This window comes from Coregonus lavaretus, assembly GCF_964263955.1.
Source record: "Coregonus lavaretus genome assembly, chromosome: 23".
Lineage (NCBI taxonomy): Eukaryota > Metazoa > Chordata > Actinopteri > Salmoniformes > Salmonidae > Coregonus > Coregonus lavaretus.
In genome coordinates this window covers 32,302,509-32,328,993 of record NC_140010.1, presented here as the reverse complement: position 1 = coordinate 32,328,993, position 26,485 = coordinate 32,302,509, and the positions used below count along the sequence as shown (strand labels likewise).

The window sequence follows — 26,485 nt, the reverse complement described above, 5'->3', positions numbered from 1 at the left end:
CACTGTTCAAATAAACCTACCATTAAAATTATAGACTGATCATGTCTTTGTCAGTGGGCAAACGTACAAAATCAGCAGGGGATCAAATACTTTTTTCCCTCACTGTATACCTATGGAGGAACGGCTTCTATGGAGGAACTTTGAATGTCTTTGAACTTCTGAGAGTTTGATTAACGTTGGACCAGAGCTAGATAGCAAGCTAGCTAGCTAACAAGCTTGTGTGTGCAGAGTGGCACCAGAAATAAAAACACGTCAGAACGTTTTGTAAGGAAATAAATCCAATGTGAAACGTGCTAACTAAAGTATCCTTAACTAGCATTGAAAAAATGTATCCAATTAAACATCTCTCCCTAATTTCTGAATCATGCTTGTAACGTATTGTAAGCTACAGTAGCCTACGCTTCCGAGGGGCAGGTAGCCTACACGCACACACTGGCAAAGATTTTCAGCTGGCAGGCAGACACTGGAATACGTTTCTGAGTGACAGTGAGAGCATTGCATAGGCACTTTGTTTGTTGCATTTTTTTGTGGGACTGAAATAAATGCCCGGAACATAAAATAACATTATTAAATGATTCCCATGCTTTTAACATAACATTTCTGTTCCGGAACAGTGTAAATCACTTTCGTTCCCGGTTCTGATTCTGTTCCTCGAAAGATGTTGTTATTTTCAGGTTTTTGGTTCTGTTCCCTAACCCGGTTCCAACCCCAGGTTTGTATCAATTCACAGGTGTGCCATAAGGAATAATAATCTTTCTCCCAAACAACTGAACACCTTAAAACTGTCATCTCGAGACAATGCAGGTGTTCAAAAACTCTGATTCACTGCACAAAAATACTGTCGGATTCAGCACTCATGAAAAAGAACAGTGACAAAAGAATGTGTTAAATTCAATGTAATTTAATGTACAAGGCATATTTATCTCACTTTATTGGGTAATATTTTTATATAGTGGATTAGCATGAATGCAGGTATGCATCGTCTTTTATAACTTGTATACAGCTCCGTTTTACATAAAGTCTTCACAGTTGACGGTCATGGTTTTCTCTGCCGAGTGCGCAACTCTTTTCTCTCTCAATCAATGTTCATATCAGAAAGTCCAATCACAAACGTAATACAATTGTCATAAAGTTTGAAGGACCATCCAAATCAGCTTTATTCTTATCATCAAACTTACAGTAGAAAACACCCACATAATTCCCTCGAACTACAGTACCACGTGTCCGCAAAATTCACCGCTTACGTAACCTTTTCGATGTAATTTCCGTATGCATTAATCACCTTTAGATCCAAAACCTGATCCCTCCATGTGCCAGTAAATCCCTCCTGCTAGCTAAGCCACGTGGACCTGGCCGGTCTTGTGGCTTATGGCTTCAGCAGGTGTTCTTCTAGGAGCTGGGGTTCACCCTCCAGCAGTAGTAATGCAGGCTCCTCAGTCACCTGACGCCAGACAGGGTCTCCGGGAGAAGGCGGTGAACCAGATAATGACTATTGCATTTGGGATCTAGAGTACAAAGACGACAGACTTAGGGATGGGATCGTTTTGGAGAGACAGTATAAGGGGATCTCCTCAGGAGATCCTCTCAAATGGCCTTTACAGTGAAACTCAAAATCCAAACATTGGATGTCTACTAAGAAGTGCTGATGGTGCTGTAGCTGAGGCTTGTATTACATGAAACTTCAGATGTGGCAACTGACTGTTGAGGTATCTAGACTCCGGATGACTGAATATAAACTAATGAATGGTTTTGATGTTCATTATAATCATATTTTTGACTTATTGTATTTCATTACAGACTCTGTTATCAAGGACAACACATTTGAGGTGATGATGCAGATTGACTGTGAGGTCATGGACACCAAGATCCTCCACATCAAAACCTCCACCATCCCAGAGTTCCTACGTGCCAACACCACTGACTTCCAATCCACCCATGCCAACGGAAAGTCAGCAGCTTCGGTTGGTGTTCTATCAGACTCTGCCTGAACTTGGCCTTACCTAAAAGGCCTGGCAATCTGAAAAACTATCCTTTTAACAACCTTTTGGTGTATTAATAAACTGTGACAAAAAATCTAGCCTTGTCTTCCTCTCTGGAAATGTTCCTTGTGCCTCTGATGTTCCAACTCAATTAAGACCTATTAAGAAGTTGTCCAGTAACTGTTTACTTCCATACTGCTTGGTTTAGAGCGTCTGGTTCATGTTAAATGGACAGGCTGCCAACGCAGGCATCTACTGTAGGTCAATTGGTAGAATAAATAGTGGACTTCAAGTTGAACCCTGTGGAACCCCTTAAAAAATCCTTCACTGTCTTGAACCTACAGCTATAGCACTCTTTTAGTTGCGCCAAAATGGAACTAAATTGAAAAAAGCTTAATACAAACATTAATTGATTCTGGACCCTATTGATGGATTTAAGCCATGTTAACAATATCCTTTGCACATATTTAAAAGTTAATAGACCTATCCTGTGGCGTTATGATTGTTACTTTTTAAGCCATGGTGAGTGAGCAAAAAGAAACATTCAAACAATATATGCAAGACTCATTAGTATGTATCATACAAACATGATGTAAATGTAAATTATAATGTGGCCATTATTTACAGAAATTTGTAAAATGAGGGTGTAATAATGACTTAATTTTGTTTGAGTTGCTTAAGGGTTTGTCATGGTATTTGCAGCACCTTAAAAATGTTTTCAGAAATAAAACCATGGACAATACAAATCCTAATATTGATGACTTGTTTGTGTGTCAGCATTCATGTTTGAATGCATATTTTATTAAAAGTTGTATTTTAAATTACAGTATATACAACATATACTTTAAACTTCTAACAAGCAGTAAGAAAATACCTTGTCTTGCTTCGCTGAATGATGTTGCCTGCTGCATTTTTGGGCAGTTAAAGACTGTGACCATTATATAAAATACAACAACATGCGCTGGGACAACATGGACATTTTTAGCAATAAAAGACAGAGCAACAAAAATGGGATTATACAGTACAAAACATGATGGCCCTGTAGACTGCTCTACAAGCCACTAAGACATACATTTTTATTTTATTTTTACTTTTATACAAAAAAGTGCTGGTCCCTTTTTATTATATCACTACTCCACAGGTTTTAATATGCAAATATAACATCGTAGGTCACCTGGTGACCGTTGTCCCATGTGTACAGCTTTTTGTCCTTGGGGTTGTAGTCGATTTGCGTCGTGTACGTGTAGTTGTTCGTGAACGGTAATCTGGGGATCATCTGGGTGTGTGTATGTGTGTCAAAGGCGTAGGATATATTGGCGTGGATACGCTCATAGTTGTCCACCGCGTACAGGACGCCACAGATGACAAAGGAGTTTCCGTAGAAGTGTCTCCTCAGGCCTGTTCTGAACGTACTCTGGAGGCTGAGGTCAGCCGGGTTCACACGGTTTAGCATGATTACTTCCTGGTGGAAGCCCTCCTCGTCCAGCGCAGGGTACACCAACCACAGTCCGCTCTCGTCCACCCCAAAGTCGATGTCCGAGTGTCCTCGCCACCTCCATGAGGTGTCCTCCTCCTCGAACACTGCATCGTGCAGCGTTGTCCAGGCCGCAACGTAGCGCAGACGCAGGTCAAACTTGATGATGTCACGGGAGAAGGCCCGGTTGTAGTAGAAGGCTCCATTGTATACGACGTGGCCCGTGCCGATCCAGTTGTACGGCAGCTTGTAGGAATTGGTGAAGCGTCCTGACAGGAAACAAGACAATGCAGAAATAAGAGTATTCTAAATACTGAGCAACGCACATTGCACAAATCAAATTCCACCATTACATTAATCTATTGCCATGTTTGTCTTGTAATCTTGGCACCCAGAACAAAAACAGCTACTCGGTTTTGGGACTAGTCAATTGTGAGAATACCTTGTTTGAAGGTGTCCATGTCGCGGAATTCCAGTAGGTTGTTGCCATAGTAGTAGTTGGTGACATAGATTACATTTCCGTTGCCCTTCGGGTCCTTCATCCAGGCCCCTTCCTTCCGGCCGTAGGTATTATGGGTCACTGGGTCAGAGATGGTGGCCAGAGTGTCTTTGCACATGCCTGTAAGTAAACATACAGAGATAAAGACAACATCTGTACTTTCTTCAAGTATTTAAAGATCGAACAAATAACACTCTTTTCCCCCTGAAAATATCAATATGGTGTATAACACACCATAAGGCGATATTTCAGCATCAAATTAAAATGTAACTTTGGAAAATCAAATCGACCAAATATATTTTTTTACCAGGGACTTTAGGGATCGCCGAGGGAACCTCTGAGTGGCCCTCTGTCCAGCTGATGTGATGCTTGGGTCTGGGCGCACTAGTCACCTTGCTGGGTGGGGCTGTGGTGCTGTTGACATGTCGCAGTGCAGTGGTTGGAGACGTGGTCAAAACAGACAAGGTTTCAGGTTTTCTAGTGGTCGCTGGTTGAGTGGTGGTTGTGGTGGGCGCAACCGTTGTGGCAGTGGTGGTTGTTGCAGTCGTAGTTGTGGTTTGAATGGTGGTCGGGATGGACACAGTGGTTGATGGTGTCCCGTTAGCTCCAGGGGCAGATGTAGTGGGATTCCTTTGGGGACTAGGGGCTGTTTTGGGGGCATGAGTGGCCTGGTCGTCTGGGTTCCCCTTCCTGTCTTGGGATGCAGGTGTCGGGGGGCCTGCCACAGGTCTGGGCTGGGTGGGTCTCAGGAGCTGGTCATCGATGAGCAGGTCCATGGAACCATCACCGCTCAGGGCTTCCTCTGCTGCTGGTGGTGAATGAGCAGCACAAAGGGTTAAGAAGCATCTACACCAATGTACTCAAGAAGCCTCTCCAATGTCCTATTAAAAACACAAAACAAAACATGTCTATAGGCACAGCCCCAATGTAGAGACCCCCCAAAAGAAGCCTTCAACACTAAAATCAATGGGAAGATTTGCTGTATGTTCTGAACTGGATGGACTACTGCTATGTTAGTTATTCTAGTATGTCCAGTATATTAATGGACTTACTGAGCTCCTCAGCGCCTCCATCGTCCACTGTGTTGGCCTTGTAGAAGGTCACCCCTCTGATGACCATGCCGTTGGGCCCCACCTTGCCTTTCAGGGGCCACTGGGGCTCCTCCCTGTCCTCCGGCTGGCTCCTCTTCAGCATGGGCCTGGTGGCCCCCTGGCCCTTGGCCCCCACGTAGCGCTCCTCATACTTTTTCTATAGGAGGATCCAATCACAAAGGACCAAATCACACATGTTATCGTAAAGCTTTTAGTGAGACAACTGTACTATACAAGTTGAACTTTAACTACACAATAAATTCTTAGCAACCATTTGTTTGTTGGATGGCAGTAAAGGTTTCTGTTTCTGATTCTAAATTGTAATACTAGGCTACAGAACCAAATGTTATGCTTTTGATCGCATTGGTTTTGTGAAAATTAATGCAGTCGAGGTTCAAAGTAAGACAATCATTTTATTGTCAAATACTCTGAGGTCAAATTGTTTTCTGGGCTGTCTGGAAACTGTTGTAGTCAAGAAACCAGACTACTTTGGAACTTGCCACACTGTATTAAAGACGCTGCCAGGCTACTGGCTACCTTAATGCCTTGCCATCGTTTCCACTCTTAAGTCTAGAGTGGCTGACAGCCTTGGTTACCTCTGTGTTAGCATAGTGTGTGTGTGTGTGCGTGCGCGTTACCTCTGTGTTAGCATAGGCTGCGGCCGTATCCTTCTGCAGGGATGGCTCCAGCTCAGTTAGACGTTTTCTCTTTTCCATCCTCTGCTGTGCTCTTCTCTCCTTCTCTCTCTCATTCTCCTCGCTAGAGCGACTCCTCACACTCACTTTGTCCTTCTCCGTGTGGTTAGGAGAAAAGGTCTGGACACCCACAGAGGCAACGCAAAAGGGTGAGAAGCCAGTACCACAAACACAGACTTTAAGGTATATAAGCTATGACTGTGAAATGCGTATGAGTGTCAGTATACAAACCTTTTCTATATTGTCAACCCTGTTGAGGAGTTTAGTTGTAACTGAGTGTAACTTTAACAGATCCATCCCGTAAAACGCTCCCTCCAGTAACTCCATTATTGTTGAGAGCTGTAAAAGAAAGATCACAGTAGTCAGAATCATCACAGTACATTTTTCCCTGTTATTTTAGTTGTAAAGTCTTACTGTCATGTATGCTGTATTCAATAACCGCTTATGATGTGGACATTTCCATCAGATCAAATACAGTATGAGGAAATATTCCATTGGAAAGGGACATGGGGTAACTCCTTGTTTGACAAAGATAATACACAGATGGGGGTTGTTTTAAGAGGGAACCAGTGTCATGTTGTTTCCCCTCAGAGAGTGGCAGGTGCTTGTGTATTACCTTGATGTCATCTTTCCCGGCTTCCTGCAGCTTCTTGAACCTGTAATCTCCCTCGCAGGGATTCAGAGCAGAAGGCGGGGCTATACATGTACACTTTTTACAGTTGGGCCCTGATGTCACAGTCTCCACTGTGTAAAAGTCTTCAGCCTTTGCGGCACCCTCCTCTATCCGCCTGCAGGCACTTCTGCTCAGGGGTCTGACAACACATTTACAGCGACAGTCAGAGCCTTCCGACAGCGTTTTCACTTTGTCATAATCACCCAGCAGCTACAACGGAGAAGAGATGGGTAGAGCATGGGTAGTCCACCAATGAGGAGCACAGCATTACACAATTCACACAGTCACAAGGCATTGACAGACACATGCATTGGTGCAATTACTTATAGGATATAAGGAACTATTTAAATTGATTACTTATATGGATCAACACAGCATATTAATGAGAATGCATACATTTAACTCTACATAGGGAAAACTACCATCTCATCTCTCAGATACCAAATACTCTATGCACACTGCACATTGAAAATGGTTTAATGACTAAAAATCGACTAATGTCGAACAAATACTGTTGTTTTAACCACTTACAAAGTAACTACCAAGCAGACCGGGACCATTCCCAGGACATTCGCTAACATTCCCATAAAGTAAGGGCTTTATCTAGGATGATAACATCTCAAAAACATTCAAATTATGTTTTTGATAACAAAATGTTTTTTCTTCCTTCCCAGAAAATGTTTTAAATGAAATATCTTTGGAATGTTCTCCTAATGTTCGCTAAAATGTTGTGCACAACATCTGTCACAACCACCACAGAACATTCCCCTAAGGTTCTTATTAGGTTTCCAGGTAATGTAATAACAAAATGGGTTCTGGGAATGTTCTTGCAACATCAGGCAAATGTTTAATACAAACATTGTATAATCATCAGCACAACTGGACCGTTTTTGTGTTATAACTTTTGGGGCAACCTAATGAATGCTCTGGGAACGTTCACAGAACCAATTCTGGTTTGCTGGGCAAAACAACCACCTTCAACTTATCGCTTTGCAGATGCTTTATGGTTCATTGCAAAACGCCAATACTGACTAAAATGGCAATGCGCTGAGTGCATGTGTAATTACGCATGATAAGTGCGCAACATAATAGTTAAACTTTTCCCAGGCCAGTATTCATAGACTATCAAGTATCAATTATTAATATTCTATACTCAAACGGTATTATAATGCTTGGGAAAATGTCATTTTTCTTCCTCACCCCTGTTCTCATGAACTGCCTTACCTGGCTTTGGATAGGTAGGCTATGTGTAAAACTAGCCTATCTAATCAATCCGAACAAATCCAGAGCAAGGTCGTAAATACCTGAGTTAAAACGTTCTCCTGGTTGTCCATTTCATCATCCAGAAGTGGTCTGTCGGTCTGTTCTAGTTGCTCTTTAATTCCATCATGGACATCTGTCAAAGAGTTCTCCATCACATCGCTGGATGCGACTGGTGCCCAAGTAAGAGCAATGGCGCACCACAACAGGAGCAATTGCTGCAACCTAGACATCATCTCCTAAATTACCAGGTGCCTAATTGATAAGTTGTCAATCAAAAATCTATGCCTTTGAAACTATCTGCAGCGAATTCTAAAAGAAATCAAGTAGTTTGAAATATCCACATTTTATAAGAAAATGGCCATGATTAAAGAAAATGTCAGTGATCTCTCAATGGAAATTAATCCGAAATTAATTTGGAATCCTCTCAGGTGAAAATCATTGTGTTGCCTTCGCTGTAAGTGATAGGTATGATCCCAGTTGGAGGTGAATGAACAGACAAGTGAAAATTCTTATGGTTGATTATGGATAGGTGGGAAGGACTTGACCATATTGGATACAGGGTGGAGTCTGTCCCACAGATTGGATGTGAAACAATAATGTTACAAGGGATGTTCTTTCTTCTTAATTTTATACTCCCATCTAAATTGTAGCCTAAATGCCTCTTGGGAAATGTTTGTGAATTCAATTAAATTCCTGGCTAGTAGGCGATATTATTTTACTGACTGCAGACTAACTCATCACATACGCTGCTGCCTAGTCACTTTACCCCTACATTTTTGTCATTTAGCAGACTCTATTCTAGAGAGATTTACAGTAGCAGTTTGGGTTAAGTACACATCATCATTTTAACCTAGCTGGCTTGCAGATTCAAACCTGTGACCTTTCAGTTACTGGCCCAACGCTCTTAACCGCTAGGCTACCTGCCGCCCAACCTATATGTACATATCTACCTAAATGTCCTCATACCCCTGCACATTGACTCGGTATAGCCTAGTTATCATTCCTTATTGTGTATTTATTCTGTTATTATTTGTAAATTATTTTTATATTTTTCTCTCTGCATTGTTGGGAAGTAAGTATTTCACTGTTAGTCTACACCTGTTGTTTATGAAGCATGTGACGTATACAATTTGATTCGATTTTGATTTAAAATCATAAAAGCTCATATCTGACGTATTTTTGCATTGTTGTGGTAAAAATATAGTGAAAATGTGTGAGGCCATACCTTACCCGATGGCGGACCTTACCCGATAGCGCCATCTAGAGGATTATTTCTGTCGGCATCGTTTTATTTGATGGAAATTATTCTCCCACCATTCCAGCAGTGTGGGAATTAAGATAAGTGAGTATTATTCTTTAGTGAACAGCCATAATACAGGGTGTATTTCATAATAATGTGCCCCCTCTCCCACCCCCACCCGGTATAATGGTCTTGATACCCAGGCCAAAGGTCTTGCAATCATTACAGACCACTAGGAGGCCTTTAAGCTAACTTTTCTCATGCACAGTATTGTACTCCAGAAGTAGGGACACGAATGCCAATATTGTATGATTTACTTGCAACATAATTTTGATTCTCTTGTTTTGGGTTAATGAACTCTTGTTTCTCAAATCATATAATGTCAGGGGGCCAGAAACAGTAATGTATTGTCATGTCATTTAATCTCACCTTGGCTCCAACTAAGACACTTTATTCTGTGTTCTAGTTCTAAAAGTGTATCTTAAAAATAGAATAGCCTAGTCTCATAGACTAGACGTAACATATAGTAGTAAACAAAAATCCGGGACACTCAAATTAATATGGTATGTTACGTTTGGTATGGTTACATTAGACAGAAGGTTACTTAACGCAAAAACCAAAATATAATGCAAACGTCTAGCAACCCAAAGTTTGTGTGTTTGAATCTCATCACGGACAACTTTAGCTAATTAGCAACTTTACAACTACTTAGAACTTTTTTAGCTACTTTGCAATTACTTAGCATGTTAGCTAACCCTTCCCCTAACCCTAGCCCTAACCTTAACCCTTTAACCTAACTCCTAACTCTAACATCACTGAGCCTCTCACATTAAACAATCGTCTTTCCTGTAGTTTTTTGTCTTGCCAACGTAGTGGCACAGACAGGGGTCACACACTACATGATTTTTCATTTGATCGTGATGATTCTCGATACCACGCTGTCTCGCAGAAACAATGATGTGATGACATGATTAGATTGGTAACGTAGCTAGATAGAGCTGTGGCTCAAAGCAGCCTCAAACGTTTTCAGTCAGACAGTCACGCTTGCCATACAGAGTTGAAATATCTAGCCAATACATTTTTTATTGAATGACATTGCTTGTGAACTTCAGAGCTGTAACGATTTGACGCTTTGGTTAAAAAGTATATATACTGTATTCTAGTCATTGAACACTGGTCAATTTAATAATGTTTACATACCGTTTTACCCACTTTATATGTATGTACAGTTGAAGTCGGAAGTTTACATACACTTAGGTTGGAGTCATTAAAACTCATTTTTCAATCACCCCAAAATGTCTTGTTAACAAACTATAGTTTTGGCAAGTCGGTTAGGACAGCTACTTTGTGCATGACACAAGTACTTTTTCCAACGATTGTTTACAGACAGATTATTTCACTTATAATTCACTGTATCACAATTCTAGTGGGTCAGAAGTTTACATACACTAAGTTGACTGTGCCTTTAAACAGCTTGGAAAATTCCAGAAAATGATGTCATGGCTTTAGAAGCTTCTGATAGGCTAATTGACATCATTTTAGTCAATTGGAGGTGTACCTGTGGATGTATTTGAAGGCCTACCTTCAAACTCAGTGCCACTTTGCTTGACATCATGGGAAAATGAAAAGCAATCAGCCAAGACTTCATCCTTGGGAGCAATTTCCAAACGCCTGAAGGTACCACGTTCATCGGTACGAACAATAGTACGCAAGTATAAACACCATTGGACCACACAGCCGTCATACCGCTCAGGAAGGAGAAGCGTTCTGTCTCCTAGAAATGAACATACTTTGTGTGCAAAAAGTGCAAATCAATCCCAGAACAACAGCAAAGGACCTTATAAAGGAAACATGTACAAAAGTATCTATATCCACAATAAAAACGAGTCCTATATCAACATAACCTGAAAGGCCGCTCAGCAAGGAAGAAGCCACTACTCCAAAACCGCCATAAAAAAGCCAGACTACGGTTTGCAACTGCACATGGGCCAAAGATTGTAATTTTTGGAGAAATGTCCTCTGGTCTGATGAAACAAAAATAGAACTGTTTGGCCATAATGACCATCGTTATGTTTAGAGGAAAAAGGAGGTTGTTGCAAGCCGAAGAACACCATCCTAACCGTGAAGCACGGGGGTGGCAGCATCATGCTGTGGGGGTGCTTTGCTGCAGGAGGGACTGGTGCACTTCACAAAATAGATGGCATCATGAGGAAGGAAAATTATGTGGATATATTGAAGCAATGTCTCAAGACATCAGTCAGGAAGTTAAACATCGGTTGCAAATGGGTCTTCCAAATGGACAATGACCCCAAGCATACTTCCAAAGTTGTGGCAAAATGGCTTAAGGACAACAAAGTCAAGGTATTGGAGTGGCCATCACAAAGCCCTGACCTCAATCTTATAGAAATTTGTGGGCAGAACTGAAAAAGCATGTGTGAGCAAGGAGGCCTACAAACCTGACTCGGTTACATCAGCTCTGTCAGGAGGAATGGGCCAAATTTCACCCAACTTATTGTGGGAAGCTTGTGGAAGGCTACCCGAAACATTTGACCCAAGTTAAACAATTTAAAGGCAATGCTACCAAATACTAATTGAGTGTATGTAAACTTCTGACCAACTGGGAATGTGATGAAAGAAATAAAAGTTGAAATAAATCATTCTCTCTACTATTATTCTGACATTTCACATTCTTAATATAAAGTGGTGATCCTAACTGACCTAAGACAGGGAATTTTTACTAGGATTAAATGTCAGGAATTGTGAAAAACTGAGTTTAAATGTATTTGGCTAAGGTGTATGTTAAATTCCGACTTCAACTGTATATACTATATTCTACGGATAGCTCATCCTATATAACTACTGCTGTACACACATTCTTTTAATGTTGTTCTATTGTAATTTGTACCCCCTTTTTCTCCCCAATTTCGTGATCACGATCTTCTCATCGCTGCAACTCTCAAACGGGCTCGGGAGAGGCGAAGGTCGAGTCATGCGTCCTCCGAAACATGACCCGCCAAGCCGCGCTTCTTAACACCCGCTTGCTTAACCCGGAAGCCAGCTGCACCAATGTGTCAGAGGAAACACCATTCAAATGATGACCAAAGTCAGCCTGCAGGTGTTTTCACAAGGAGTCTCTAGAGCGCGATGAGCCAAGTGCAGTGCCTTAGACCTCTGTGCCACTCGGGAGGCCTTGTACACATCTTTTCTATTCATATACTGACTTTCTTTACACACCTTTATATGTATGTGTATATATATATATTTATATTCCGGTCTCTGACATTGCTCGTTCTGATATTTCTTAATTTCATAATTGTTCTGGATTATGTGTGTATTGTTTTTTCATTTTTTTATTGCTAGGTATTATTGCACTGTTGGAGCTAGAAACACAAGCATTTCGCTGCACCTGTGATAACATCTGCAAATCTGTGTACGCAACCAATAAACTTTGATTTGATTTGAAGGATAGTTCTTGTGGTTGAGTAATACTTGATTGATAATTCCCTGTGCTATGGAATGTGCATATGTCAGTGTTTATGTAAGTGTGAGAGGTGCAGATCCGTTTAGCTTGGCACCCCTCATTCAACGCTGTTAGAACAACAGTCTATTGTCTAGGTACAGGGCCCTCCAGCAGTAGGTGGCAGCTCGGAAGGTTGCCTTGTTGCTTTGCCACAGCCGCTAGAGGTCCTCTTTAACCTCTTAAGGACCCGTATACGTGACACCGATCCCGTAGAGGTTAATGGGTACCTGTGTGTGAGTGAAATCACAGATCCTTTTTGTTTCAAAGGTACCTGTAACAATATGTGCCAGGGAGTGTAGATACTGATCTGAGGGATACTATTTTATTTTATCATTGGGGTTGGGGAACTTTGAAGAAAAGTAGGAAATGAGTGTAGGAGGTTAGAGTTGTTTATTGGGTATAACGTCTTATTGATTTACTTCTTTCCTTTTAGAAGTAATAAAAAAGTCATAAGTTATGGGAAGATTTATTGAGATTTTGAATCTGATAACAGACACAGATTGGAGAGTTTGTGGTATCTAATAATAGTCAGCCAAACACTTGTCCACAGATTTGTTCTAGGGCTGTTTTAAAATTCCTCCCCCAACAACTTTGAACATTATAGATTACTTTTAAGTTCAGTTTTCTGCATGGTATTCCATATGATGTGTTCAGTGAACCACACATATAGTGAATTCCTAAAAGAGGGATTCTGACAGGAAAGTTTTTTTGGGTGAAACGTCTGAACATGCCTCTCCAGTCAAACCTCTATATTTACGGTAACACAAGAACAAGCTTGCATTATCCTAGGTGGTATACTATTGTCTGGTTGTTCAGATGGGATGGTGCAACCATGGGAAAGATATTCAGCAGATTACCTAAAGGGGAAATCTCCTGCAATCTGTTCCTTAAAGATACCTCATCAAAGCCCTCCATAAATATTACATTGGCCTCTATGTAAGACCTTTGGGGGAGTATGAAATAATTCACATACAATGATAACAAGAACTAATACAAAACATACAAATAAGTCCCCCTTGTCTTCTCAACTCCCTCTTCTTACATCGCTCCATATGGAACAGCTTATACACATTGATGGAAACATGGAGAGATTTGGCCAGAAAACCAAGTGAAACATAGCTGCAGGCTTTATTTCCAGTTGTTGGGGCTGGGTTTGATTTCCATAAGACTATTTAGTAGAATATACCGTTTTCATAGATTTTCGGCTTTAAGTGGAACAGTTGTTGGGGTTCTATTCAATCAAAGTCCGTAACCATGTTTCCTGAGGAAGACAAAAGCAACATTCTTCTAGAGCTGAGAGAATGAATGTGAGTTTAGGTTTGTGTTATCAATAAAATAATATAAACAGTATGACCTATATGAAACAAAATAAACTTTTACGGCGTATTATTTCAAACATGCTTTCTCACAGCATGGGAAGAATTATATTTTGCCTTCGCTGTGGAACTCAAACCACTTTTTACTGGCATTAGACACGTTGGTCTTGTACAGTATATCCTATGCATTGTTCACTCATTGCCAGAAACATTGTGTATGGGTTTATAGGATTTGTGAGACATTCTTTTCTTGAAAAGACCAGGACAAAGAGGATATGCTCTCGAGGAAACTTAAGGTTACTTGCGTAACCCCAGCTCTCTGATATTATAAGTGAGATATTTCACTATAGGATTCACCAGAATCTCTAAGTAGCTCGAAGAACCAATCATACACGTCTGTCACCCGCCCTCTGGTCATTCTCGAGCATGCTAAACGTCCTCACACTCTTGCGAGTAGAGAAATGTGGTGAGATATCTCACTCATAATATCAGAGAACCGGGGTTATGCAAGTAACCTTACGTTCCCTTTCAATTATTTGTTTCTATATCTCACTGTGGGATATGGCCAACTCCCGTATCGCACATGCTCTCCGAAGCCAGGTGGTCTCACGTATCAACCCTCAGAGGCCCCGACACTGAGGACAGTATGCACCAAAGAAGGAGCAGTGACATCTAACCGATAGAACCTCATATAAGTATGAGGGGATGCCCAACAAGCCGCATCGCAAATCTCCTGTAAGGAGATGCCCTTGAACAGTGCCCAAGACGTAGCCATACCTCTGGTGGAGTAAGCCCTCAGGCCTTCCGGAGGCTGTAACCCTTGCTATTATAAGCCAATATAAGAGCTTCCACAATACAATGTGAGAACCGTTGACGAGAGAGGGGCCACCCCTCGCAGGGAGGCGTCCAGGACACAAAGAGTTGGTTGCGCTTGCGCAAAGCTCTCGTCCTATCCAAGAATATGCGCAATGCGTGTACTGGACACAAATGATGGAGTCGCTCCTCGTCAGTAGAAGCGAAAGGCGGCGGGTGGCACACCACAAGCTCCAAGGCGAGACAATTGTAATTGCCGCTGACTTTATGCATAAAGGCGGGGTTGGGCAACAAGGTAACCTTGGAAATGCCCCGGTCAAACTATAGGCACGAATGGTGAACTGACACTGCATGTAGCTCCCTCACTTGCTTTGCGGATGTAAGGGTGAGCAGTAAAGCGGTGTTAAAGGAGACATATTTCATCTCCCTGCTTTCCAGTGGCTCAAAAGGCTGCTGTGAAATAGCCTCAAGGAAAATAGACAAATTCCTTGACAGAACTAAACGCTTGGGAACTAGACGTAAGCGACGCGCCGCGTTCATGAACCGACATACAGTGGGGGAAAAAAGTATTTAGTCAGCCACCAATTGTGCAAGTTCTCCCACTTAAAAAGATGAGAGAGGCCTGTAATTTTCGTCATAGTTACACGTCAACTATGACAAACAAATAGAGAATTTTTTTTCCAGAAAATCACATTGTAGGATTTTTAATGAATTTATTTGCAAATTATGGTGGAAAATAAGTATTTGGTCACCTACAAACAAGCAAGATTTCTGGCTCTCACAGACCTGTAACTTCTTCTTTAAGAGGCTCCTCTGTCCTCCACTCGTTACCTGTATTAATGGCACCTGTTTATACTTGTTATCAGTATAAAAGACACCTGTCCACAACCTCAAACAGTCACACTCCAAACTCCACTATGGCCAAGACCAAAGAGCTGTCAAAGGACACCAGAAACAAAATTGTAGACCTGCACCAGGCTGGGAAGACTGAATCTGCAATAGGTAAGCAGCTTGGTTTGAAGAAATCAACTGTCGGAGCAATTATTAGGAAATGGAAGACATACAAGACCACTGATAATCTCCCTCGATCTGGGGCTCCACACAAGATCTCACCCCGTGGGGTCAAAATGATCACAAGAACGGTGAGCAAAAATCCCAGAACCACACGGGGGGACCTAGTGAATGACCTGCAGAGAGCTGGGACCAAAGTAACACAGCCTACCATCAGTAACACACTACGCCGCCAGGGACTCAAATCCTGCAGTGCCAGACGTGTCCCCCTGCTTAAGCCAGTACATGTCCAGGCCCGTCTGAAGTTTGCTAGAGTGCATTTGGATGATCCAGAAGAGGATTGGGAAAATGTCATATGGTCAGATGAAACCAAAATATTACTTTTTGGTAAAAACTCAACTCGTCGTGTTTGGAGGACAAAGAATGCTGAGTTGCATCCAAAGAACACCATACCTACTGTGAAGCATGGGGGTGGAAACATCATGCTTTGGGGCTGTTTTTCTGCAAAGGGACCAGGACGACTGATCCGTGTAAAGGAAAGAATGAATGGGGCCATGTATCGTCAGATTTTGAGTGAAAACCTCCTTCCATCAGCAAGGGCATTGAAGATGAAACGTGGCTGGGTCTTTCAGCATGACAATGATCCCAAACACACCGCCCGGGCAACGAAGGAGTGGCTTCGTAAGAAGCATTTCAAGGTCCTGGAGTGGCCTAGCCAGTCTCCAGATCTCAACCCCATAGAAAATCTTTGGAGGGAGTTGAAAGTCTGTGTTGCCCAGCGACAGCCCCAAAACATCACTGCTCTAGAGGAGATCTGCATGGAGAAATGGGCCAAAATACCAGCAACAGTGTGTGAAAACCTTGTGAAGACTTACAGAAAACGTTTGACCTGTGTCATTGCCAACAAGGGTATATAACAAAGTATTGAGAAACTTTTGTTATTGACCAAATACTTATTTTCCACCATAATGTGCAAATAAATTCATAAAAAATCCTACAATGTGATTTTCTGGAAAATGTTTTCTCATTTTGTCTGTCATAGTTGACGTGTACCTATGATGAAAATTACAGGCCTCTCTCATCTTTTTAAGTGGGAGAACTTGCACAATTGGTGGCTGACTAAATACTTTTTTCCCCCACTGTAACAATGGGTGTTTTCTCACTGTTTTTTTGTCGAAGCCTATATGAAAGGCAGAGAAAACGGCTAGATAAACCTTAACAGTGGAGAAAGCCTTCCCTCTGTCCAAAAGGTCCTGCAGAAAGCATTAAACCTTGGATACAGAGCACTGGTAAGGAATGATCTGTTTTTGGTCACACCACTTCTCAAAAACGCACCACTTGTTTCCATACAGTGAGCATGTAGAAGAATCCCTAGCACTCTAGATAGTCTCAATGACTCCGAGAGGCAGGCCTGTTGCATCCACATTACCTCTCAATGGCCAGGCCCACAGGACCATGGGTCCGGGTGGGGGTGGAAAATCTCTCTGTTCACTTGGTTACGGGAGTTGCCGAGGCTCGTCGTACAGCAGGATAATGATCTCCACTCTCCAGAGCTTGCCTTGCCATCGAGGGGCCATTGAGGGGCTACCAAGATGAGGGATAAACCTTCTTCCCTCAAGCTGGCTAGAGTGGGGAGTATGAGGCTGAGAGGAGGAAAAGCGTAAAGCAACACCCTCGGTCAAGGGTGTGCCAGTGCATCCACCCCCAGTGGTGCGTCTCCTGCTAGCACAAAGAACAACGGGCAGTGCATGTTTTCTTGAGATGTGAAGAGATCTACAGATGCTTGACCGTATCTCTCCCAGATCTGTTTCATCATTTGGGGATGGAGTCTCCAATCCCGTTGATGGGGATTCCCTCTGGACAATAACTCCGCTCCTACGTTCAGTGCACCTGGGACATGACTCGCACGCACAGTGAGGGAAAAAAGTATTTGATCCCCTGCTGATTTTGTACGTTTGCCCACTGACAAAGAAATGATCAGTCTATAATTTTAATGGTAGGTTTATTTGAACAGTGAGAGACAGAATAACAACAACAAAATCCAGAAAAACGCATGTCAAAAATGTTATAAATTGATTTGCATTTTAATGAGGGAAATAAGTATTTGACCCCCTCTCAATCAGAAAGATTTCTGGCTCCCAGGTGTCTTTTATACAGGTAACGAGCTGAGATTAGGAGCACACTCTTAAAGGGAGTGCTCCTGATCTCAGCTTGTTACCTGTATAAAAGACACCTGTCCACAGAAGCAATCAATCAATCAGATTCCAAACTCTCCACCATGGCCAAGACCAAAGAGCTCTCCAAGGATGTCAGGGACAAGATTGTAGACCTACACAAGGCTGGAATGGGCTACAAGACCATCGCCAAGCAGCTTGGTGAGAAGGTGACAACAGTTGGTGCGATTATTCGCAAATGGAAGAAACACAAAAGACCTGTCAATCTCCCTCGGCCTGGGGCTCCATGTAAGATCTCACCTCGTGAAGTTGCAATAATCATGAGAACGGTTAGGAATCAGCTCAGAACTACACGGGAGGATCTTGTCAATGATCTCAAGGCAGCTGGGACCATAGTCACCAAGAAAACAATTGGTAACACACTACGCCGTGAAGGACTGAAATCCTGCAGCGCCTGCAAGGTCCCCCTGCTCAAGAAAGCACATATACAGGCCCGTCTGAAGTTTGCCAATTAACATCTGAATGATTCAGAGGAGAACTGGGTGAAAGTGTTGTGGTCAGATGAGACCAGAATCGAGCTCTTTGGCATGAACTCAACTCGCCGTGTTTGGAGGAGGAGGAATGCTGCCTATGACCCCAAGAACCCCATCGCCACCGTCAAACATGGAGGTGGAAACATTATGCTTTGGGGGTGTTTTTCTGCTAAGGGGACAGGACAACTTCACTGCATCAAAGGGACGATGGACAGGGCCATGTACCATCAAATCTTGGGTGAGAACCTCCTTCCCTCAGCCAGGGCATTGAAAATGGGTTGTGGATGGGTATTCCAGCATGACAATGACCCAAAACACACGGCCAAGGCAACAAAGGAGTGGCTCAAGAAGAAGCACATTAAGATCCTGGAGTGGCCTAGCCAGTTTCCAGACCTTAATCCCATAGAAAATCTGTGGAGGGAGCTGAAGGTTTGAGATGCCAAACGTCAGCCTCGAAATCTTAACGACTAGGAGAAGATCTGCAAAGAGGAGGGGGACAAAATCCCTCCTGAGATGTGTGCAAACCTGGTGGCCAACTACAAGAAACGTCTGACCTCTGTGATTGCCAACAAGGGTTTTGACACCAAGTACTAAGTCATGTTTTGCAGACGGGTCAAATATTTATTTCCCTCATTAAAATGCAAATCAATTTATAACATTTTTGACATGCGTTTTTCTGGATTTTTTTGTTGTTATTCTGTCTCTCACTGTTCAAATAAACCTACCATTAAAACTATAGACTGATCATGTCTTTGTCAGTGGGTAAACATACAAAATCAGCAGCGGATCAAATACTTTTTCCCTCACTGTAGTGACAGTAGGTGTGCTCTGCTCCACTGAATAATCCTGACAGATAGTCTGTGTAAGCGCAGGGAGTGAGTGCCACCCTGGCGGTTGATGTATGCCACAACAGTCATATTGTCCGTTCTGATCAAGGAGCCATGGGCGCAACTTTGGTTTTAGAAGTGGGGGGGGACATAACCTGGCAGGGGTCCTGGGGGTCATGTCGCAGTATTCATAGTGGCCTGAGGTAGTGCTGAATGCCGTCTTCCACTCGTCTCCTTCCCGGATTCGGATCAGGTTGTAGGCACTCCTCAGGTCCATCTTGGTAAAGTACCGGGCCCCTCGCAGCTGCTCGATGGCCGACGGAACCAGAGGGAGGGGTTACCGGTACTTGGTGGTGACTGCGTTCAGCCCCCGGTAGTCAATGCACTGTCTCAGTCCTCCGTCTTTTTTGGCCACAAAGAAGAAGCTGGCAGAGGCAGGACAGATAGAGTGTCTGATGAACCCCTGTTTCAGGGTCTCCGCCACATACTTCTCCATGGCCTCAGTCTCCGCTATGGAGAGGGAGTAAATGTGACTCTTCGGGGGATGTTGTCCCTCTAGCAGGTCAACGGCGCAGTCCCAGGGCCTGTGAGGAGGGAAACACTTAGCATTGGAGGCAGAGAAGACATCGGAGAGATCTCACGTGGAATGTTGGGCTGGAGGGCAGACTCCGGACTCTCCACTGATGTGGAACAACAAACCACCGGCAGGCAGGTCCTCCAGGATGAGGGGGTTTGAGGTGACGTTGTGTACACAGACACCCCAACGCTGGAAGTCTCTCATCCTCAGTAGGCCGAGAGGTACTAATGAGATGGTGGACGCCATCAACCCCAACACTCACAGGCACGTCTTGAACGAATGGAACAGCGAGGTATTCGTAGGCTGTGCCTTGAAAAGCAAACCTTAGAAACCTCCTTAGTGCTGGCAGGATGCTTATGTGAAAATAAGAATCCTGCAGATCGACTGAGGTGAACCTGTCGCCTCGCTGAATAGAGTGAGACAGCACGTTGAACGTAAGCATACGGAACATGAACTTCTTCAGATAGCTGTCGAGGACACGTAGGTCCAGAATGGGGCGAACCCCTCCCCCTTTTCGGGGAAGCAGGATGTACCGGGAGTAGAAACCGAGGTGGCTCTCTTCCGCTGGTATTGCCTGATAGGCCCTTTGCTTAATAGAGAGGAGATTTCCTGCTCTAGCATGCGTGCCTAGTCGCCAGTCGCTACTGATTCCAAAATTCAATTGAAAACAGGTAGTCTCAGAGCGAACTGCAGTCTGTACTAAAGGTTGACACGGGAGTGAACATTCATTCCTTTCCCATCTTGTCCTGTAATTTCCCCCCCTGTACTGTCCTGATCTGCAGCAGTTCTATAACCCTGGAACTTTCCTGCCCGTTCTCGATAAAATCACTCTCGTCCCGTGCTCATTTTTGCAGCAGAAATATAGGCTATTGTGTTTGTTTAAGAAGTATTGAAAATAATGTATATAATATGCAACTGTGATACAGTGGGGAAAAGTATTTAGTCAGCCACCAATTGTGCAAGTTCTCCCACTTAAAAAGATGAGAGAGGCCTGTAATTTTCATCATAGGTACACGTCAACTATGACAGACAAATTTAGAAAACAAAATCCAGAAAATCACATTGTAGGATTTTTTATGAATTTATTTGCAAATTATGGTGGAAAATAAGTATTTGGTCACCTACAAACAAGCAAGATTTCTGGCTCTCACAGACCTGTAACTTCTTCTTTAAGAGGCTCCTCTGTCCTCCACTCGTTACCTGTATTAATGGCACCTGTTTGAACTTGTTATCAGTATAAAAGACACCTGTCCACAACCTCAAACAGTCACACTCCAAACTCCACTATGGCCAAGACCAAAGAGCTGTCAAAGGACACCAGAAACAAAATTGTAGACCTGCAACAGGCTGGGAAGACTGAATCTGCAATAGGTAAGCAGCTTGGTTTGAAGAAATCAACTGTGGGAGCAATTATTAGGAAATGGAAGACATACAAGACCACTGATAATCTCCCTCGATCTGAGGCTCCACGCAAGATCTCACCCCGTGGGGTCAAAATGATCACAAGAACGGTGAGCAAAAATCCCAGAACCACACGGGGGGACCTAGTGAATGACCTGCAGAGAGCTGGGACCAAAGTAACAAAGCCTACCATCAGTAACACACTACGCCGCCAGGGACTCAAATCCTGCTGCGCCAGACGTGTCCCCCTGCTTAAGCCAGTACATGTCCAGGCCCGTCTGAAGTGTGCTAGAGTGCATTTGGATGATCCAGAAGAGGATTGGGAGAATGTCATATGGTCAGATGAAACCAAAATAGAACTTTTTGGTAAAAACTCAACTCGTCGTGTTTGGAGGACAAAGAATGCTGAGTTGCATCCAAAGAACACCATACCTACTGTGAAGTATGGGGGTGTAAACATCATGCTTTGGGGCTGTTTTTCTGCAAAGGGACCAGGACGACTGATCCGTGTAAAGGAAAGAATGAATGGGGCCATATATCGTGAATTTTTAAGTGAAAACCTCCTTCCATCAGCAAGGGCATTGAAGATGAAACGTGGCTGGGTCTTTCAGCATGACAATGATCCCAAACACACCGCCCGGGCAACGAAGGAGTGGCTTCGTAAGAAGCATTTCAAGGTCCTGGAGTGGCCTAGCCAGTCTCCAGATCTCAACCCCATAGAAAATCTTTGGAGGGAGTTGAAAGTCCGTGTTGCCCAGCGACAGCCCCAAAACATCACTGCTCTAGAGGAGATCTGCATGGAGGAATGGGCCAAAATTGGGCCAGCAACAGTGTGTGAAAACCTTGTGAAGACTTACAGAAAATGTTTGACCTGTGTCATTGCCAACAAAGGGTATATAACAAAGTATTGAGAAACTTTTGTTATTGACCAAATACTTATTTTCCACCATAATTTGCAAATAAATTCATAAATAATCCTACAATGTGATTTTCTGGATTTTTTTTTCTCATTTTGTCTGTCATAGTTGACGTGTACCTATGATGAAAATTACAGGCCTCTCTCATCTTTTTAAGTGGGAGAACTTGCACAATTGGTGGTTGACTAAATACTTTTTTTCCCCACTGTATGTGGTTGTCTTATCTATTTTAGTTAAATGCACTGTCTGTAGGCCTAAATCGCTCTGGATAAGAGCGTATTCTAAATTACCTAAACGTATATCGATTAAGGCTGAAGGATGAGGACAGATCTCTAGCCTACAGCTGAGCACTGCGCACATATAAACATTTACAACACATGAACATTTACAACATGAGCGGCAGTACTGCATTAATCAATCTATTTTTATTTCACTCTTCACCTCAGATGGCACGGGATTAGTTAAATACGCGAACAATTGGGCTTGACGGTAAAGTGTGTAGAGCAGCTATGCCGCTTCAGGCCGCTTTTCCCGCTCTCCAGTTGGTAGCCTCTGATTAAACCGCAGCATTATTTTACAAGCCATGTACTACTGGAACGAAGCACGAGAGTGAGTCAACGTAAACTATATTAGGCCTAGCCTACAAAGTTGTTGTTTTTATGAAATGCTCCACACATGACATATTTCCTCCCAAAAAACTCTGTTTATAACTATTCCTGTACTGCCCGTTCCTGTAGACTGTTGATCCTGTCCTGTCCTGTCCCAAACTTGACTGTAGAACTTCATTCTCATTCCTGCCAGAATGAGACAGCCTATAGGGAGGAGGTCAGAGACCTGGCCGTGTGGTGCCAGGATAACAACCTCTCCCCCAACGTGATCAAGACAAAGGAGATTATTGTGGACTACAGGAAAAGATGGACCGAGCACGCCCCCATTCTCATCGATGGGGCTGTAGTGGAGCAGGTTGAGAGCTTCAAGTTCCTTGGTGTCCACATCACCAACAAACTATCATGGTCTAAACACACCAAGACAGTCGTGAAGAGGGCACGACAAAGCCTATTCCCCCTCAGGAGACTGAAAAGATTTGGCATGGATCCTCAGATCCTCAAAAGGTTCTACAGCTGTACCATCGAGAGCATCCTGACTGGTTACATCACTGCCTGGTGTGGCAACTGCTTGGCCTCCGACCGCAAGGCACTACAGAGGGTAATGCATACGGCCCAGTACATCACTGGGGCCAAGCTTCCTGCCATCCAGGACCTCTATACCATTCGGTGTCAGAGGAAGGCCCTAAAAATGGTCAAAGACCCCAGCCACTCTAGTCATATACTGTTCCCTCTGCTACCGCACGGCAAGCGGTACCGGAGCACCAAGTCTAGGTCCAAAAGGCTTCTTAACAGCTTCTACCCCCAAGCCATAAGACTCCTGAACAGCTAATCAAATGGCTACCCGGACTATCTGCATTCACTGGAACATGGGGACAATGCTTGGTGGGGGCTGACAATTAGTCTTTCTGCTGTGGCTGATTGAACTAGAGCCAGGGGGAGAGCCATGGCACGGAGGGAACTCAGAGTGGATTCCCTCTGTTTTCCTTGAGAGCGAACACATGAGTATGGGTCGCTGCACAAAGGGAAGTGTTCTAGGAGCAGAGATGTGCCTCTCCCCCATTGTCTGTGCTCCACCTGAGAGATGACAGGCCAGAACACGGGGTGAACTGTTGGCTGCCCCTCTCCGCTGCAGGGGGCGTACCCCTAGGTCGGGCGCCCCTTCTCCCTGTAGGGGAATCAAATGGGCGGGACTTTGATGCAGCTGCAGCGCAGGACCGTTTCCCCACTGTCGGACCCTCTTTGGGGTTCTGAACTGTGGGGTTAATGCCCACTGTGTTGCTGGGGGCTTCCCGTGGAAAGCCTTGATGCCAGTGAATTGGCCTCTTCCTGCCACGAAGCCTTGGTTAGTGGAGGGGTAGGCCGGGTAGCCACAATTCCTGGGTCTACGCGGCAGGCAGAAGTTGAAGGCTTTCCTTTCCTTCTTTCAATTATTATGCATCTCTAGCATGAAATTGGCCTGGTATGCCAGCAGTAGGGACATAACTTTCAACACCTGTACAGAATGTGCAGCAGACACAGACCTTTTGGTAGATGGACGTGGAGAAGTGGTCTGTCTTACCAGGGAGAGAAGTGCCTGTTAGTGACGGCACTGGGGTTGAGGTGGTTGGCCAGTGACGGCTCGACCACCGGTGGCTTGCCGAGGCCCAGCTCCTCCATGTCCTTGACATTCATGCTTGCAAAAAGTCTGGTGTGGACTTTGCCGGTCAAGGGTTTGTCGCAATTGCATTTGGCTTCCACCATGCAAGCTGGGATAGCTGGGAGGAGTTGCATGCCTGGGACGGGGAGAGAGGGGAGTTTCCTTCTGTCGTACCAGTTCCTGTCTGCACTGCCACCCCCCATGGGTTCGGGCCACTCAATGCTGAGTATGGTCGCTGCCCGTTTGAAGACATCAATAAGCAAATATCTGTAATCCGCCATCGATGCCCCACTTGCGCCTCCTTGTCCTCTTCCTCCTCTGCTGAGACAAGGTCCCCTTCCCCCTCCTCTGGGGCCAAGCCCTGGAAAAGTAGGTGAAGATCCTTGGGATAGCCATCCATGTTGTCGACCCATGAGGGCTTGGTCTGTGAGGTAGTCTCCCCACTCGAAGGCAGTGTGTGAGACAAACCACGTTGGGCTGCTCTGTGCACTCTCCGACGGAGGGTTTTAGCAGCAAAATCCCTACAATGGATGCATGACTGGGGGTCGTTGAATGCTGCTTCCGCGTGTTCGAGACCCAGGCAGACGTGTCCTTTCCTGATATGGTTGACCTGCATGGACATGGATGTGCTGGGACTGGAGCCTTGCTCGGTACCCCTAGGGCTGAGCTATCAGACTCCATGGCTCCAAATAACAGCTAATCTGAGAACAAAGTGAAACGTAACTAGCGTTTGCTAGTAGTCTAGATAGTTTGCACAGTGCTAGCTGGAGAAGCTAATCCTTTAACAATGTGAACATAGCCAGTGTTCGCCTCGTGGGCTAGTAGCCTAGCTAGTTAGCCCAAATGTAGCCAAAGGAAGCTAGCGCTATGTTGGTCTTGTGACAAACTAAAGCGTGGTTCTTGACCGATAAGCAGTGAAGCTAGGACGGTTGGTCTAGTTAACCCAGCACGGTAGTGGGTTGAGTTAAACAAGAGAGTGAGCTAGTAATTCTACCCTTCCAGGTAGAAAAACGTCGATAGGGTAGCTAGCCTTGTGTCGAGCTAGACGGGTTACCTTGCAGCTAAGCTAGCCAAGTCTCAGCAGCTAGACGTGTAATGATATCTACCACAGGAGATAAAGGGAAGAAAAAGCAGCTTCTAATTCTTACCAGAAGCAAAACTCTCCTTTCGGTAAAGTCACCCAATACAGAAGACGAGAGCTGAATAACCTGTGCTCGGCAGCATAACCTTGCGGCACACCTTCGAACAGTTGAAATGCTGAGCGCTCCTGCCAACCTGTAGCATGTCACAAATGCTTCACAATTTCTTGAAATAATAATATAGCCTAAATAATTCATTTTTGTTCCTTCCTAGGCCACCTGACTTGCTCCTGACGGATTTAGAGTTAGTTTGTTGTTTAATATAGCCTGTTGAATTGTTGAACGTCAATTGATAGTGATAAAATCACACATATGCATCGCAGTCACGTCTTTCCCCGGCATTTTACAGCTTGTTTCTAGCATAGAAAATAATGTTATAGATCGCTTTATGTAATCAGGCCCATTTTTTCTTCTTCTAAATCTTAAGCTAACAAGGGGTAGGCCTATGCTTTTAGCCATTTTCTTTAACAAAAGCCACAATACCCTCACATACCCCTCAATTCGAGCCCTAGTTTTAACTTAACACACCAAGCCCTTCACTCACTGACACTAAGATATTTAAGGAGTGCATGATGACTGACGGAATTGGTTGACAAAATCTATAGATAGTAGACTATAATTTTGTCTGTCAAACAGGTAGGCCTACCTCTTATTTCTTGAATAGGAAGAAATAGGCTCCAACACAAAGCCCTCTTGTTGTTAGTAGCCTAAAGTCATATTAAAATGACTGTTTAAATGAATTAGGACTTCTCGAATTAGCCAACTTTCAGCACCCATGCACTGTCCATCTCCGTGGCTGCTGCTTCATAGTAATGTAAGTTATGTAAATTACTCGAATATCGCTTATTGTGAGGTCAATAACTCTGATAAATAGCTTCATTATGGGCAACTAAACATGTTTTTTATTATAATCAATTATAGCAGCTTACCTCTGGTCTTCCTACTCATCTTCGCGCTCTCCCTCTCAAACTGAGCAGGACATCAGTCAGGTTGGTAAAACCGCCTCCATGATGTAGGCTACGTGTGTCCATGCCCATCATGAAATGAGAGATGAGAACCTCGGTGAATACCGGTAAACCTCATAATTTTGAAGTTATTT

General features: G+C 43.8%; 2 protein-coding genes across 6 annotated transcripts in view; one reads left to right on the top strand and one right to left on the bottom strand.

Annotated features, from left to right (window-relative positions):
• The window catches only part of LOC311098788 (cyclic AMP-dependent transcription factor ATF-6 alpha-like), a 42,071-nt gene extending 39,340 nt beyond the window's left edge, over positions 1 to 2,731 (top strand). For all 5 annotated transcript variants that reach the window (XM_084139356.1, XM_084139354.1, XM_084139357.1 and 2 more), the window contains exon 15: positions 1,798 to 2,731. In XM_084139356.1, the coding sequence (XP_083995482.1) occupies positions 1,798 to 1,988 (191 nt within the window). In that variant the 3' untranslated portion in view covers positions 1,989 to 2,731. The remainder of the gene's footprint in view (positions 1 to 1,797) is intronic.
• Positions 2,732 to 2,747: 16 nt separating this feature from the next.
• On the bottom strand, positions 2,748 to 24,282 carry LOC311150482 (olfactomedin-like protein 2B; the record flags this gene model as incomplete). Its single annotated transcript, XM_084187980.1, has 9 exons — positions 2,748 to 3,722; positions 3,896 to 4,072; positions 4,260 to 4,760; positions 5,005 to 5,200; positions 5,682 to 5,858; positions 5,970 to 6,077; positions 6,355 to 6,621; positions 23,753 to 23,987; positions 24,170 to 24,282. The coding sequence occupies 9 exons, from the start codon at positions 24,280 to 24,282 to the stop codon at positions 3,124 to 3,126; spliced, it is 2,373 nt and encodes a 790-aa protein (XP_084044106.1). The 3' UTR covers positions 2,748 to 3,123.
• Positions 24,283 to 26,485: the final 2,203 nt, after the last annotated feature.